The sequence below is a fragment of the Erithacus rubecula genome, assembly GCF_903797595.1.
Source record: "Erithacus rubecula genome assembly, chromosome: 2".
Taxonomy (NCBI): Eukaryota; Metazoa; Chordata; class Aves; order Passeriformes; family Muscicapidae; genus Erithacus; species Erithacus rubecula.
Window position 1 is genome coordinate 73,306,935 of NC_136685.1, and position 17,631 is coordinate 73,324,565.

Below are 17,631 nucleotides of genomic sequence, written 5' to 3' on the forward strand. Positions count from 1 at the left end.
CCCATTCTCCTGTAGTGTAAGGGTTTTGCTCTATGTGAGGGGCTCTGTCAGTAAAAAAGAAAAAAAAATCTGAACAGCCTCTCCTTTCCCCTTAAGGAAGAGGACTCAGGGCACATTCCTGGTTGGAAAGTGCCACAGCAGGGAGGCCAAGAGAGGGGAGCAGTGTCACCCACTTCTGGGCACACTGACCCTGCCCTGCTGCACACACAGCCCACACCAAGAGCACTGGGGGTGGTGAGCCGGGGTTAGAGAGAGCTGCTTAACTCACTCCTGAGTGATATTAGTAAAAAATTAAATATTTCTTGATTTGCGGCATCACAAATGGGACATAAAGCACAAAGCTGACCCCCTGCTCTGCAAGAAATATACCATTTCCTTTGCTGTCTCTGCTCAAGCAGACTTCCATCAACCTCACCAGAAGCCACCAGGCACTGTCCAGGGAGGGGAGAGCTCTCAGCAAGGAGCCCCACAGACATACCCAGGCTGGATTTGCTAGGCAAGAACAAGAACAGCTAAGATATGCCCCACCACACACACTCCCCTTCCCTCCCCTCACATGCCGGAAGGATTATGGGGCCAGGGCAGGGAACTTCTTGTCCTGCCAGGGCATAAACCTTCCTCTCCCGGTCTCCAGGAGGCACAAAGCAGCTCTGAGAGGTTGCAAGCAGACAGGCTTTATATGGAGTTCCCACAAACATCACTGCTTTTATTTAAGGCAGAAAACACAGGATGTTACAGATGAGTGGAAAAATGTGATGTGCCCCACTGCCTGCAGAGCCCCTCAGACTGGAGAATGCTCTTCTGGAAGTCAGAGGGTCTCCAGACAGGATTAGGAAAGCACATAGTGTCTGCCCTAACGTTTTATTTTTGCCCTGCTTGGCTGCAGCTACACCTCCTGCACCCCATGCACAAACACCCTCCCAGCTAGGGTCCCATACCTTCCCTCCCACTTACAACTTCCCACAGCCCTTTTGTATTTGACTCCTGGGAGGCTCTTTTCAAACTTTTTTGGCAGCTCCATCTCTTTGAAACACTGGAAAGCTACCAGTGAGAATCCTGGCTCTGGTTCCCTGCCACCAGTGCTGGCAGAGTCTTGCTCCATCCTCTGCCAGGCTCTGCCCCTCTGCAGCAGCCCATGGGCAGCCCCAGCCACCCCTGCCCCCCTTCATGTGGGCAGCTCAGAGTGTTCAGTGGGTCCCCAGCTTGCACAGGGACTGCTCTGCAGCACCTGCCAGCATTCACAAACTGCCAGAGTTCCCTGAACTCTGACACCTGTTACAGGGCTCCCTGACACAGCTTGGGGAGGGATCATCAAAAATATTTTATTTTATGCTTGTTTTCATGATCGTGCATGACAAAGACAGCCAAAGGTACATTTTTTCCCCCTCCCCATGTTACCACATGCTTTTTCTCCTTCAAGCTAAATTGTTGCCAGCCAGCCCAATATAATTATTAAGATAAACTGGAGATATTTCAAACAGGTAGTTTCAGAAGACCAGCACTTAGAACTTAACTTTCCACACACTAATTCATTAATGCTCCTTACCTTATCATTACTGGAGAGCTAGAAAGCAGCAGAAGACTCCAGAGTAAAGCACAAACCACATCACTTCTGTAAAGCTAAACCAACCTTAATGCTTCTGCATTTAATTCATACCCCTTGAAACACCTGACCAGAGTACCTTTTAATTGATTACAATTAATTGTTGATTGGCTTACCCCTAGCATCAGTGACCACAATTACATGATCTGGTCAAAAGAGAGGCAGTTACTATTTTTTAACCATAATTCTGTTTTATTTCATCATAGTAGGATAGCTAAGCAGTGTATTGAATAACATAGTATTACTTGTATGCTTAATCACAGAATTAAGCATCTGAGTCCTTGATCTTGTGCTTTATAAAGTGCTCTGAGCTGTGCTGTAATTGCCTATAAATATGCTGCTGATCACGCTTAAAGGGCCATTGTCAAGGTTGGAAGGACTACAGTTTGACTTAGTAAAATGACATCTTAAAGTAGTTTTATTCTCAGTGTTTCTAAATTACCAACCTGTGGGTTTTATCATGTTTTTTTTTATCAGTCCAGCTCCTGGAAATAAGGTTATGGGAGAATGTTCACTTTTAAATCAATGGACCAGGCATAGGAATAGTATTGATGGAGGCTAATGTTCTCATCCTGAACATGCAAATAAAAGCACTTTTCTATAAAACTTATTTATCCTAATGTGAATATGCATGACCTCTATTGCCCTTATGGTTTGCCATAAGGTCACTCCTTGTTGAACCTATGTCTTGTGAAAGAAATTTTCAAGAAAGAGCACAAGGCTGAGGGCATCAGGCCCGGGCAAGTCTGCAGCTTCACAAAGTACCCATTTTCCATGGTGTCTCTTTGTCAGTCAGCAGTCTTGTCCTAGTTGAGCTGAAGGGGAGGGGATGCAAAAAGAGGGGGCTGGGGAAACAGAATTACAAAGGCTGGTGAGGAGCCTGAAACTTCTCATCCTTGGCAGAGTTGTTGGGAATGCAGAGGGGTGATGGGATGGGGAAAACCCAGGGCTGAGAGCCCTTTCCTGCACAGTCCCTTCTGCAAGTGGCTCTGTGGCTGGAGCCCAGCGTCAGGGGAACTGAAGCCAACTATTGAGGAGTTTTTTGATCTCAGGCAAAGAGCAGTACTGGACTTTCTCTTAAGGAAAGAATACAAATAGCTGAGGAGTGAAAGGTGGCCTGGGAATTCTCCCTTTATGAAGGGCTTGGTTTGTTTCCGAGCTGAATAACTCAGCTCCCTCTGAGCTGCAGCTTTCCAGCACAGTCTGTACTCATGGGAAACCTGCAATGCCACAGTTACCAAATCCATAGATGTCAGTAAATGAAAAACTATGGCTCATTGGTGCCAGGGACAATGCAAGGCAAATGGGGAGAAGCTGTAAGTGAAGGCTGTGTGGATACTGCCAGAGCGGCTGGGTAAAAAGGCATTTTTGGAAGAGGAGATGTGGCCTGTGCCCCCCTGCATTATCCAGCTAGCCTCTGTGCTGCAAGGTTTGAAGACAAAGGTCCTGAGTTTCCAGAGGCATGGGCCTATAGCCAGGCTTCACCTCCCTTTCTGCCTGGAAGGTGAAAGATTTGTCAATACCCTAGACACAAGGCAGAGTTTTGAATGTACTTACCATCACAGGTGCATGTTGGACACAGGACAGACCCTGTCTCAACTCTAGGGACTTGAGGGCAGCCCTGCAAAAACTGTGTATAGCAAAACTCAGGAAGAACAAAATAAATAAAAAAAAACCAAACAAAAAACCAAAAAAACCCCCCCCCAAAAAAAAAACAAAAAAACCACCAAAAACAAAAACAAAACCAAAAAAATCAGAAAAAAAATGCCTCTGGGGCCTGGGAAAAAGTCAAACCTCCAGCAGCCATACCTATTCCAGCCCTGATGAGTGCACATGGCTGGTGGAATCACTTGAAGGTGCAGCTCCTCAAATGGGAAGAGCAAAAAAAAACCCCAAAACTTTTTTTTTTCTTTTTTTTTCTTTTCATTCACAGGAAAGATAAGAAAGTCAAAGAAAATCCTCAGGCTGAAGATGGGGGGGCGCGGGGGGAGCAAGGAGAGGAGCTAGTCAAAACATCAACCCATAACACCACAGAACAGAAAAAGGAAAGTTCTAATGTCAATCTAATGACAGATATGGCTCAAAGTTTCAGCAGGTGGGAAGGTGATTCCTACACTTCCAGCAGGGGTTCAAGAGAGCAGGCAGCATAGGGGCTGTGTCTCTCACCTGGGCAAGCCTTGTAAAGAATGGATATGGATATGGATATGGATATGGATATGGATATGGATATGGATATGGATATGGATATGGATATGCCCTTGGAAAAAGTCTTATGTGTCTAACATCAAGAAGTGCATTTCAGGCTCTTAACAATTTCAGTAAAATACTTGAAAGTGCAACTTGCATACATTTGAAGAGATCAAAGTCATCTTAAGTTCTTTTTAAAATCTTGTGTTTTTAGGCAAAGTTTACATCTCTGGTTTGTTTTGAGCTGACTCAATAATTTTAAATGCTTGTCCTTGAGAATTTTAAGATTGGTTTTATTTTTTTTCTCATGTTTGTAGGTTTATTCCACAGAAATGCTTAAAAAGCAATAAAGTTGATCTCAATAGCTTTTCTTAAATCCATGATTATATCAGTTCTGTGTTAGGGGTATGCAGGGAGAAACTAACTGAGTAGGAAATTGTAAGGTATTCCTACAACAATAGTTACATTGTTTGCACACATACACACCATGATAACAGAGAAGCAATAGCAACCTTGCAGTTACAAAAATACCAAGTGCCCTTTAAAAATGTACATGCACATCCTGTGTTTACCCAGATTAACAATGTCACTAGAGAGTGATACTTTATGTATGTTGCATCTTCCATTTGATTTATTCAAGTTTTTTTCTGGGCTTCTTTTCTTTGAAACTGTGCTTGTGCCTTATGCTCACCAAGAGGAACTCAAGTTCCATGAGTAAACACCTGGAAGCTGAGAACAGAAGTGTGTAAGAAACCTGGATTAATTTAATGACAGTGCTTTATAATGGAAAATATAAATTTTCCTGCTGCAATTGGTATATACATTCAACAGTTTTATTGTATGTCAGTGCACATTATTCGGCACAGCTGCTAGAGAGGCACTGCTGAACTGGTGTTTCTCTTCCATGACAAACACCTATTAAGCAGTCAGCATAAACTCTTCTTGTTACAGCCTCTGACATCACCCTCAGGGCAAGCGGACACAGAACAGCGATTGCTGAATCGCGTATGAAAATTATAGTTTTATTGTCTACACAAGTGAAGGTTTAACTCAGATTCCTGTTTGAGTCAGCTCTGTTATAAAGGAGTGATTCTTTCAGGGAACAAACAAGCACAGTACACCATTGTAATCAAAGGAACAGACACTATTTATGTATTGGAAAGCCTTGCTCACAATAGTGCTAACACTCCAATGCCCCAGAAGCCACTATTTTAGCAGCTGTAGAGAAGATAAAGCATGACTAACAAGATGCCATACAGAGTCAGATACAGTTTTTTTAGAGCACAGATGGAATCATCTCATTTAATATAATTCAGTTTACATGCACGACTCATAAGTGGGGATCATGTAGTTAATGTTTATATAAGCATTTTTTCCACCGTAGCGTTCAAAGAGTTGCAGTGTCTCTTGAATGAGAACTCCAATATTTTCACGCTTCTGCTGGCTGTATTCTATCCCATCACCTAAATTAACTGGTTAAGAAAGAAAAAAAAAAAAAAAAAGAAAAAAAGAAAATAATTATATTGAATTTCGTCTTACACTTTAAAATAACTACATAGGAAATTGCAATTGCTGGTCAGTTACTGTGCCTCTATTAGAAACTTTGTCCTGTGACATGAAACAGAGCTGAATGTGAAAACAGGATAGCTTTGGTATCTCTTTAAGGCTTTGTTCAGGCTCCAGCTTCATATGCTTTCAAAATTTATGCATGCATTACTTCAGTATCTAGGCAAAAATCCTAATGAAAATGAACAAGTTCTGTTATAAGATGAATATGGATTCTCTCTTTCACAGTTCACCTCTAAAACCATTACTTCTTTATCTGTTGCATTACTTATTTAAGACAAAATACTACTGCCAGATGCATAAGCACTTTTCTTAAAAAAAAACTTAATCTAGACTTGTTATGGTTTGAAATCATAAATAGGTATTAGTTTGGGATTGCTCCACATTAGTCATCATATTAACACACTTATGTGGGTTCTGATAGAGGAAACCTGGCTAAAATGGAATTTTGGAGTATAACATGATGCTCGTTCAATTTCAGCTTCCTAAAAAATGTGTAAAATTAAATCAATGTCAAAAGGACAAATTATTGCAGCCCCCAGATACAGTAATATTAACTGCTGCTTTCTCTAACTTGGACTAGCAAGGGTGTCACATGCTCATACACACAGACCATAATTCTTTAAAAATCAGTATGAACAACTGTGACAGCAAAATAAGAGCAATAAGAAATAACTTCACCCACAAAGTTGCTGAGAGATTTAAAGGAGGAAAATATTTCTCCTTTGGTTTGAAAACAATATTTTGAAAAGTATAAAAGTATCTGAATATATATTCCAAAACATGTATAAAAAGTCATTTGGAAGGAGCAAAATGTACTCAGACCAGGTTTGGTGCATGGGGAGCTGTCACACTGCTGTAGGGTAGTTCACATGCAAGCAGCCAGTGACTCTGGGCAGGGGTGACAATGTGCCCATGTTAACATCTCAAACAATCAGTGGCATTCTGACTCAGCCAGAGAAAGACCCTTTGTCAAGACAATGGAACTTCTCCGGCAGAGCTGGCCTTTCACATTTGAAACAGGGCAAACACAAAGGCAAGGGCAGATTTTGCCCCCACCGTTTCTTCCAGATCCCCAGGCTGATGCCATGTAGATGTACAACTGCACCAGTCCTCACATCCCTTCCTAGATCTAAGCCCAGAAATCTGGATTTAAAGCTTGTGGCTTTATTACCAGCAAAAACATAAGAACCATGATCATGAAGAAACAGCTGGTGAACCTGGGTACAAATCATCTTTTTGAAGAATTTTTCTGTAAAATTTTTCTGACTGCTTACACATATTGCACTTTACATTTTATGAAACAGTTATAAAAATACATAAGTGACATACAAAGACTGTGCTTCTTGAGTAGGAAGGAGGTAAATTTTTTAAATGATGATTACTTTTAAGCACACAAATATTTTCCAGTACATTAACGATTAATCTCACTGACTTGAAAAGCCAGGATTGTGACATCAAAATTTATTACAATGAATTTACTGTAATGTTACAAATAACAGATTATAAAAGTGCATAGGAAACACAAAGAACTACTAGAAAAAGGATTGGCTTATACAAAAAAATGCAAGAAGAAAAACAAATCACAATTGGGTGCAATTTAGAGTAAATAGGGCTTGCTCTTGCAGAAGGCAACTGAGATAACTGTGCCCTATCACCTGTCTCGCATGTGCACTGCAAGCCCTCTCCAGAACACCTGGAGGTATTTCTGATTTCACCAGTTTGAGCAAAGGAAACCCTGAACCTTGACCTAAGTCTTGGCAAATACGTAAAGGAATTACTGACTTTCCAACCATATGTCTATTATCTGTAATTTTAAGCCTACACACATGCTCTGCTAATGAGCTTACACAGCTTTCATCATTCTTTCAAAGAAGTAGTAAAAAAAAAAAAAAAAAGAATCAGAGTTCTGGAAGTAATGGTGATACATTTCTAAGGAAGTCTGGGGGAGGCCAATGAGAAGCCGTGATAATGCTGGTAGCAGAGGTATTTTTCAGAATTGCATGTTACACTCGTTATTACAGAACATAATCTGTACAAAAGAATTATGTCTTAGATGCTTGATTAAAAGGTACCTAAGAGCATGAGGAGAGTCTGCAAGGGAAGACTGAATGTGTGATGTGCAGACCCGTCATTGCAATTTTTTTTTTTCCTACAGACCATCTGTGTATATGAAGGTTTGTATCCTCAAGACAGCCATAATTCACACCAGTGTCATGACACAAACTACAACCAACAATGCTGGAAAGGTTGTGTCAGCATCAATGTCACCTGGTAAGTACTAAAATAGCTATCTTATGTAGTTACAGGAATTAGCAAAGCTTTCATTCAAAAAAGATAATCATTAACCTAAGAGGAGAACATCCATGAATGGATGAGTCAGAATGATCTGCCCAATGCACCTAAGGGTAAATATCTACTCATAATAATAATGATGATTAGTCGGAAAAAATTTGCCATAGAAATATAGTGGTCTCAGCATGCCCTTCTCTGGTTTGACTTTATTTCCCAATTAGTTTGCCTGAGAAGCCAGCTTTGTCAGCCACAAAAATGTTGCATATGTAAAGTGTGAACGTGGAACTGATTCAAACTCCTTATGAAGTTGTCCTTTGTGAGGAAGAATAAATCAACATGAAAATGCTAGGAAGCACATTTGTCATATCTTTGCCTCAAAGTGAAATGTCTGGCAAATTCAGCATGCACCAAGAACTCATTTCAGAACAAATGGTGTTGCTATGTTTAGAAGAAATGCATTGAAGGACTACTGACAGATCTAGAAGATTACAACCAGGATCCCTTATCCCAGCCCTTCCAGAGAAAAAAGTTAGTTCCCCATGTCCCAGACCATGCACCAAAGGTTTTATGGTGCTGAAAGTGAAGTGAAAGTCTTTGCACCTGTCGAGACCTGTGTTAGCTGATGAAATCAGCCAGCACACCAAGGCCAGGAGTGGCACTCCCTGCCTGCCAATGCCAGCTGCTGTAGCCAAGGAAACCCTGCTCAGGCCCTCAGGGACTGAACTCAGCCTTTGGCAGCCAACAGAGGAGGACTTGAATTTTGCTATAAAAGGTGGTTTGTATTTGAGTCTAGACATGCTTCTATTCACGATCTGGAATAGTAAAGAAATTCTGGTGTTAATTGTATTCCATGTCATCTCCTTTTAAAATTTCACTAGAATAAAGCAATAAATATAAAATATTATTGCTTTAATATAGGACAAGCAAGTTTCTCTCTATGCATTAAAAGCCTGATATGGCACTTTTGACATCCTGTAGTGGACAAGAAAGGTAAACCAACCCTTAAAGCTCACTCACATCTATTCTTAACTCTAGACATTTGTTAGCACCCAGAAGTCCAAGACATTTAGTTTATTAGTCTTTACTTCAAGGCAGGCCAGATCTCAAAAAGAGGCATTTATAATCCCCTAAATATGTTGCTTGCAAGTATTTCACAGATACCAGAGCTTGCTCCTGGTAGGGGATTATTCAAAAGGTTCTGCTTTACACAAGTTAAAGTCAGGGTTTTCATACACCTGTTGTTGCAGGGATGTCATAGATCTCGGGATATTAGATTTTCCACAAATGTTAAATAACTGAGGAATGCTAAGTGTTGGAATAACACTTAAAAGAAATTTCTGAAGTTACTGTGAAGACAGCCCCAAGTCAACAGTTTAGACAACATTTTAAACCAAATTTTAAATCAAATGTAATTCCTTTATTCTTTACTGATGAAAGTGTTTCTTTACTGATTTAGGTGCATATAGTCACACTTGTGTATTTCAGCTTATCTTGGAACAATTTTATTTATTTTTTTTTTTGGCACACAGATTAATAAAACTGCTTGGAAAGATATGCATCATGCCTTTTGAGTCTTGAAAAATAAAGGTACTAAAAGGAAAAGTGACTTCTAAGTCATGGAAGATATCAGATATCAGTCACAAACCATGATTCTCAACTTCTATTGTTGACAATGAAAGCACTATTTATGGTAAAATATAACTATGGTAAAAATCCATTTTAAGTGGCTCAGTTCACCCTACTTAAACCAACATGTATTTTCAGCAATTACAGGAAGGCAACATGCTAACCTGAATGTTACTTCGAAACAAAAAATCCCAGCTGCAATGCAATTGAGCCTGTCACATAACAAAATGTAGTTAAGCAGTACAAACTAGCATTAAAATATTTTGAGGAAAATGTCAGGGCTTTCTTTTTTTCTAGGAGTCATCACCAACACCAAGAAATAAATGGAAGCTGATTTCAGCTACAGATTGACATGCATCCATGTCAGGGTTCACATCATGTAAATTCACTGCTCAGGTACTGTTCAGAGCTTAATTAAGCTTTCAAAGTCTTCTTGTTAGGATAAATTTAATTGTCATAGAATGTGTTGGCTTCCTGACTGGAGTGGAAAATGAAAGCCCCGATGAGTCAGTGTGGGGAGAGAGAGGAAGGTTCCTTTGCACCACTCCTATCACTGTGACTCAGAACTGTGCTTTGAAATTGTCAGCTCCAGGAAGGATGAGGTAGTTGAGTCTCCCTGTTCATTTAATTGAAAGTCTGTGAAAAGTCACAGGGTAAGAGTATAAACCCCTCCTGTCTGCTAAGAAACTGTGGGACATTTCCAGTTCATTTCACTAAGGGCGAGGAAGAGACACCAGGAGGTTATAACTTCTGGTGGTTATTAACCCACACAGAAAAACCCATCTTCCCTTTGTGAATCTTCAGAGCAATGCAAACACCAGTTTTAAAAGTTCTTTAGGATAAGTCTAGATTATGTACACACAAAGTGCAAACTGGCCTCAAGTAGGCTGGTCCCAAAGCTAGAGTGTTGGAAAGAAGAGCTTGTAGAGTAAATTATGTTATTATGGAGTCATCTGGTCCAAATGCTCTGCTCTAAGTCAGCTCCATTTCCAAAGTTAGATCAGGTTGCTCAGGGTGGAATATCTACAGTTGCTCAGCACAGAGTAATCCCAGAATGGGAAAAGGTGCAGAGATCCCCTTGGGGTGGCAGAGATTTTCACCAGCCATTTCGAATGTGATGGAGGAGAGTGCTACTCCTTAAATATGAACATGTTTCATTAAAGACTTGCTGGTGTTACAAATGTCATAGGGAGAATTATTGTGTTTTGATACCAAATAAATCTAAACTTTTGGTGTAGTAACACATTAGCACATATATAACACTGCTTTTGGAAGCTGAATCTTATGTCAAGGAAAGAGGCACAAATTTGGCTGAAAAAATTAATAAAATTCCATTAACACTCTGATTTGAAACCATGAAACAATTTTATAATTGTAACAATAACAATTTACAATTACAATAATAATTTTAAAAACTCAAATTAACATATATTTCAAAGCACTTAAAAACTATAAGGCTGAATGCAGTAATATAAACTAAGAAGGCCAAATCTTTGAATAAGCACAGACCTGTTTTTTGACACTATCAACACTTGAGTTCCTTGTCTCTTGCTTTACTTGGCTCTTCCTTCTATTTTTCATCACTACTGCTAAGTCTTTATCACTTTACAATGCTACAGTACTGCAGAGATGGCAGAAGAATATTTCAATCCAAGAAAGCATGTATGCTTGGAATTTAAAAAGAATACTAATAAAGAGACATTTCAGCTCATCATGTCTTAGAAAAGATTTTCTTAATTCTCATTGAAAGCATTTTGCTTTAGCATAAAGTATAGATTCTTCCTATATTATCTTCCATATGCAGCCAGTTTTAGTTATATCTCAAATAAGCATTTACAGTAAAATGAAAATGCTGTTACTATAAATGCCATTCAGAAAGTCAACAAGTCAGCAAGTAGAGGAAGTGCTCTGATTGGACAGAAGACATGGAAATGATGTTTTACTAATGATGTAAGCTTACTAGAGATAGTTGCAACTACTTGCAAATTTATGTAGTAAAAAAGAAACAAACCAAAAAAACCAACAAAAACCCAAAACAAACAAACCAAAAACCCAACTGAAAATGAGCCAAAATAGCAGTTGTTATCACAGTTTTTCCATTTCCAGGAAATGTTATCAATATCAGTTGCAATCCTTTCTAAGCCCAAGTTTTGGGAGTTTTCAGCTGTTTGTTTGAAGAAGTACAAGAGTGAAAAAGAAATCCCAGGTTTTGTAACAACATTTATTAGCCAATATTTCAATGTGGTAAAAAAGAAGAGTGTATTTTTTCCTTTATAAGTACTTAAACTTTTCCCACTAATTTAGACTTTGAAGTTTGCCTATGTTAGTGCTACAGATCAATATCAAACAAAATAGAGTTAAAGAATCTTAGATAAATAGTATGCTCAGCAGAGGAATGGAATTTGGAGGCTGACATCTCATTGGCCTTGGGACAACCTTGACTATTGCAAAACAATATATTAGTCACAAATCATGCTTAACATGCAACAACAGTTGGACCAGTTATGTGAATCTGATGTTCTGCCAGTTGTTTTAGATGCATATAAGCTAGTAGAAAGTAAATAATATTTTTTTAGTTGGAAAAAATGTTTGTGTGTGCAAAATTTGCATAGCTTTGCTGGACTGATGTGAAATATGTTTGTTCATCCCATTAATTTCTCATCCAAATATAGCAAAATTAATGCAAAAGGAATTAAAACCATGAAAAAAAAATCTTTGCATGTGTGTGGAATAAACATAATTTATTTTTTAATATAATTCAAAGTGACAAACCTGAAAGTGCTCAAGTGCTTCAAAGATTGCTGATTTCAATACAAAACACAATCCTAAACCAGCTAATTTTTGACATTGAGTTATATATATAATTAAACCCAAGATGCTTAGCAATCATCCTCCTTCCACCAATGGAAGTTTTTTATTAAAGCAACCAAAATGCTTTTAAGGGGGAACCTTATGTTTTTCATCACAAGCAAAAGCTCAGTAATCCATAACTTTGTGTTAATAACTGCAGCTGTGTTTGTACATCTGCCATGTACCAGTGGAATTGGTTGTGCCTAATTTTGCCAGTGAAAACCATTACCATTTAAGAATTCTATTTGGTCTAGCTTGCCCATCAAAAATTGCACAAACTAAATGACTTCAATGACTGCTTTATGTGACAGAAGGGTGAATCCTTTTTTTTGTCAGGGTAAGTTTCACCTCAACAAGAATAAGAACTTTTTTATGTTGAGGGTTGCAGAGCACTGGAACAGGCTGCCAAAGCAGGCTGCCACAGGAGCCCATGGAGTCTCCCTGTCTGGAAACTTTCCAAACCCACCTGGACACATTCCTGGGTCACCTGCTCTGGGTGACCCTGCCTTGGCAGGAGGGGTTGGACTACGTGACCTACTTTCCAACCCTAACTATTCTGTGGTTCTGTGGAATGCAACCATTTTAAAATAGGTCAAAGTATTAAAAATTTCTCATCAAAATTATGGGAGCAGGAGGTTAGATATGCCTACAGGTTGCTGAATATGCCTAAAGCTGCCAGTTTTCTAGTTTCACTGTTCCCTAATTAAGCTAAATAAGCAAGAGTCTGAAGTCAACAGAGGGTGTTTTAGCAGTGATTTGAGAAAGGACAAGTAGATGAAAGCTATGAATGACTCTATGGATTTGCCAAAATTTCTTTCATGGCTTAGGACAAGGACAGAATTTATGCAGTTTAAAGGACAACTAGCACTGAAACTAGAATGTGCTATTTTATCCTCAAGCCAGACATAAAGGAACATCCTGCTTCACAGGTATTAGTACTATAAGGATCAGGATATCTCCTTCTGGTGTGCCTTTATTAATAATAAAATTAATAGCAATTTTTGCTATATATATATATATAAATGAATTGGGTAATCTGATTACTCTTCCTTTGTTTTTCCAGTCGAATTAATGCATATTATCGATTAAAAAAATAGCCTTCCTATGATGTGGGTTTGCTTTCTTTTTATGAAGGACATAAAAATAAATACATATCAAAAGCTAGTTAACAGCTACTCATTTTGCATTAAGAAAAGCATACATTTGAATTCATAACAGCTTTTCAAGCAAACAGAAAAAAACCCCAGTTTTATACAACTAAAATGTATCATAATGTGTAGTCTTTACAGGAATGCAAAACAGATAAAAAGAGAAAGGAAATTGTGTCCCCAAGGTGTGCTGCTTCTGCAGATTCATGGCTTTTGAATTGAGTAAGTTGAAGCCTTTTGAAAACAATGTAGAAACTGCACATTCACTGTAGAAACCACATTCAGACTGGGTTTTGTTTGGTTGGTTTTTGTTTCATTTTGTTTTTGGGGTTTTTTTTGTTTTTGGTTTTTTTTTAACTTTAGGAATCTGAATTATGTGTGAAAAAAGATAAGTGAATAAGAACTATTTCATTAGTGACTCTTTAACTAGAAAACACTCAATCTTCTTCTTGTCTAAATTACACCACTACCAGGTGACAGAAGATATTTAAATGTCAGTAAACTTAGACCACTTACTAAGATTTAGTAGACTCATACTCTTGCAATACATAGCAAAACCTTTTGTTTGGCCACTTATGCAATGTTTATAAGATTACTTTCTTTAGTATCTCATATAAAATCATTATTTACTGTGCCACTAAAGATATCACAGACTCTAGGCTGTGTTTATTAAAATGTACTCCTAATGTTTTCACAAAGGGACCACAGTGTTATTAAAGCACAAGCATTTCAGTGAGGCCTAAATACAACTGTTTATAACAAAGAAGTAATTGCATAAAATAAGTGTGTATAAAAACAATAGAATGGGGAATGATTAGCAGTTTTTTAAAGGTAAAATTAATATCGACATATATTACAATATTTTAAAAGAAAAATATTTTTAATATATCCCATATATTCATTACACTTTATTGCTTTTCTTCATTGTTTTAAGAAAATGGAGATATTTCAGTAGAAATTAGTAATTAAAAGTTAATTTTCCCATTTCAGATAGCCTTTTTTCTGATAAAAATAAAAAGCAAAGGTTCTAGCTATAGAAGCAAGAATGAAGAATACGTTTTTCTGATTTCCAGTGTTCATGACACCATTTTACTGTTGGCATGTATGAATATAAGAAAAAACTGCTACTCTTACTTGAATTGCTTACCCCTGAAGAATTGTAATCATCCAGAAGCATATAATGCTTAAGCCTGTTGAAGAAAAGACTTTTAAACATCTATTCTAAAACTACACATGGGAATAAAAATGGCTTTTCTGTGTGCAAAGAGGATACATGACATGCCGAGCACTGTGAATTGGAACCTGGTTAACAGTGATCATACAGGTGTCATAACAAACTCCAACTGCTAACAATGCAGCACTTCTGGTTCACTTTGTAATACTTCTCTTAATATCCTTCCACTTCATTACAAAAGCAGTGAACCTGAACAGTCATGCTCAAAAAAATGAAAATACCTTTGCTTCTCAGGTGAATTTGTAGTTGCTTGTCCGAAACTGCTGCACATATCATGTATCTATGTGCTGATGGCAGTGAAGTAGTTACATGAGTTCCATCTCCTCTGCAGGTTATGAGTGTTTGCTATCCTGATTTGCTGCCATGCCAGCACTTTGAAGCAGGAGAGCAGAATTTTTATCACTTATCATTGTCCAGCCAATCCTGGCAAATGTGAGCATTTTTGTCCTTTAACACTGCTGAAGCATGCTATGTCTTGTAACCACAATCTTAGTTCTTTATTCATTGTTCACTTACAGTCCTCCCAGCCCTGGTGCCTGACAAGCCTACAGCTGCTCAGCCTCCAAAGGAAAGCAGCTCACACACACACGTCAGGTCAGCAAGGAAGAGACAAGAGAAGAGGCAAATGATATGGCTGAATGCTCTTGGTCAGCTCAGGCTGGCCTAGAGCTTCATAACAGCTAAGGAAACAGTTCTATAACATAACAGAGCACAATGTGTTAGAGTATCTGAATTTTTTGTTTTCATGTATTATAATGAAGAGCAAAAATAAAAAGATGTCAAGAAAATTCTTCCCCAGCAACTCAAATATGCTTTCTCACACTTGAGTGATCTGACAGCACATGCACATATTGTAATCAGCTTTACATTAATAACAATGAAATGCCCCTTCCTATGTAGCAAAGTATGAAGGGGATGTTTAGATAAATTTAGGACACCTTGTAAAGATAACCTGGAAGTCAGTGTGACTAATATCTAAGTGGGACATATTTCAAGAGTAATATTCTCTTGAAGTTTTCCTTCAATGCTTATTGCTCAGTGGATAGGATCAGCCTCCAGAGGAAAGGAAGAAGTAGCATCTCACAAAATTCCTTTATTACTTCTCTCCAGCAGACCACAGATGGCTGCTTCATCTCCTAGGTTGTTTAATGCTTATGGCTGCAGTGAGTTTACAGGTCTCTGACCCAACTCTGCAGAGGCAGTGCTGCTGAATTGGTACTCATGGAAGCAGTACCTCAAGATTAAGAGAAAATTCTGCATCAGAAAAATATCACTGAGCATTTTTTGACAACAGCAGCCAGAGCAGAATGGTGATTTTGAAGGAAACAATGATGTTATTTTAAGGGAAAAGAATAGCACACATTAACCTCAATAAAATCATGTGAAGAAAATTCATGAGTCACCAAGAAATGTCATCACTGGATGGTGGTATCTGGAGAGATCCTCCTGAATTACTTGTCCTAACACAGCCGAAGTTTATTGGGTGCTTGACTGATAAGTGAAATAGATATTTCTTGTCCCAGGGAGAAGAATGTGGACATGGGAGAAGTAGAAGACAAACAAAGGCTAAGTGGAGGAAGGGAAGCCAAGGACATTCCTTTGGCTAGTTAATTTTCCAAAGTATGCTTCACAAAGGTTCTAACTTATAAGAATATATGCAGTATGGTTTAGCATAATTATTCCACAGTGTAACTTAAAATATCCCACTGGATGCCAATTAACATGTTGCTGCTGAGCCTGTTGATTTTCTGCTGTAATTCTATAGCAAAACACTGTGAAAGAGTAGATAGGCTTATCTGCATATCTCCTGCTAGAACCCAGTATCTTTGCTTTACAGTTGAGAGTAAAAATCTCACCTACTTACGTAGTCCCAAGTCTGCTTGGGAAATGATTAGAACGGAATGTCAACGGCACTAACGCAAGCGTTGGGCTCTTACAGGAACGTGTGTCAGCTAAAGGATTGACTTCATAACATGCAGGGGGTGAACTGAAGCTGTTGCCAATCTGAGAAGAAAGGTACCAACAGCCTCCCAGTGCTTGAGACCTTTCCTTTTCTATTGTCTTTTCGTTTAATTATATGGATTTAAAAAAAAAAAAAAAAAAAAAAAAAAAAAAAAAAATCCAAAAATTTTTTGCTGTTTTTGTAATATCCTCATTTAACAGAGGCATAAGCTTTCCTCTCTACCTAATATAAAAAAATGCAGAAAAATCAGTAAGTTCAGGCATGCTTATCAGATCTAGTGCCTCAGCCATCTGTCTCAACAGTTCCTCAAACTGCTGATAGTTGTCTGGCAGAGATTAAAACTACTGTCACTGAATCCTGAGAAGACATTGAAGAAGTCAGGCTAATATTAATATATTTACATATCCTTGCCCTTGTAATAATCTCTATCTAGCATCTCAGAATGGCTTAAACTGGGGTTATGGTTCTAGTTCTGTAGAGGAAATGGCACAAGAAGAGAAGAACTTGATTTTATAGAAGAGGAACAATAGTACCACCTACAATTTTCAGCTAACAGACTGACTTAACTTCACACATCCACAGAAGACAACTGTGAAAACAGGCAGAATGAGGGACGCAGGGCAAGAGACAATACTGTGGTATAAATCTTTTACAGCCAGGACAGAAATTTAGACCATGTCAGGAATTGCAACACTTAATATCTGTGGGCTCTGCAGGAGACTTGGTAGGGCTGCATTAAATTTACCTCTCAGCATATAAGCAGGAGTTGGATTCCCAAGAGCAATGTTCAAGTGAGTGAAGGGCTGATCAGTGAATCTCACAGAGGTAGCCAGTGGGGAACAGGGAGCACAAGAGTTTTTCTCTGAGACTTAGATATTTGCATTTGGCCTGGAGCTACAGCCCAGGAGCTTTCCTGATGGTAGATAGCTATTGCCCTTCCTTCTGGGTGAGACTGAAATGATTTCTTTAAAAGCAAGTTGTGTCATGAAACTGTAGTGATGCCCGGTTTCCCAAGGATGTGTGCTGATGTTGCACTACACCTCTGTACAATGACAATTTGTTTCCCACGAGTTCTACCAGCAGAGGGTATGAGCTAAGGCATGTTTTAACACCTTATATCTCTTGCATACCCTATCAACAGTTCTCTCACCAGGACATG

General features: G+C 38.6%; 2 protein-coding genes across 3 annotated transcripts in view; both read right to left on the bottom strand.

The window, feature by feature from the left end:
* LOC306816979 (uncharacterized protein) overlaps positions 1-1,593 on the bottom strand; it is a 42,829-nt gene extending 41,236 nt beyond the window's left edge. Inside the window, exon 1 of the mRNA XM_079333496.1 lies at positions 1,547-1,593. Coding sequence (XP_079189622.1) covers positions 1,547-1,554 — 8 coding nt within the window. The 5' untranslated portion in view covers positions 1,555-1,593. The remainder of the gene's footprint in view (positions 1-1,546) is intronic.
* A 3,465-nt stretch (positions 1,594-5,058) lies between these two features.
* The window catches only part of PACRG (parkin coregulated), a 201,592-nt gene continuing 189,019 nt past the window's right edge, over positions 5,059-17,631 (bottom strand). For both annotated transcript variants that reach the window (XM_079333493.1, XM_079333492.1), the window contains one exon: positions 5,059-5,262. Coding sequence is in view for 1 of the 2 variants with exons in the window: in XM_079333492.1 (XP_079189618.1) it covers positions 5,108-5,262 (155 nt within the window). In the remaining variant the exon portion in view is untranslated. The remainder of the gene's footprint in view (positions 5,263-17,631) is intronic.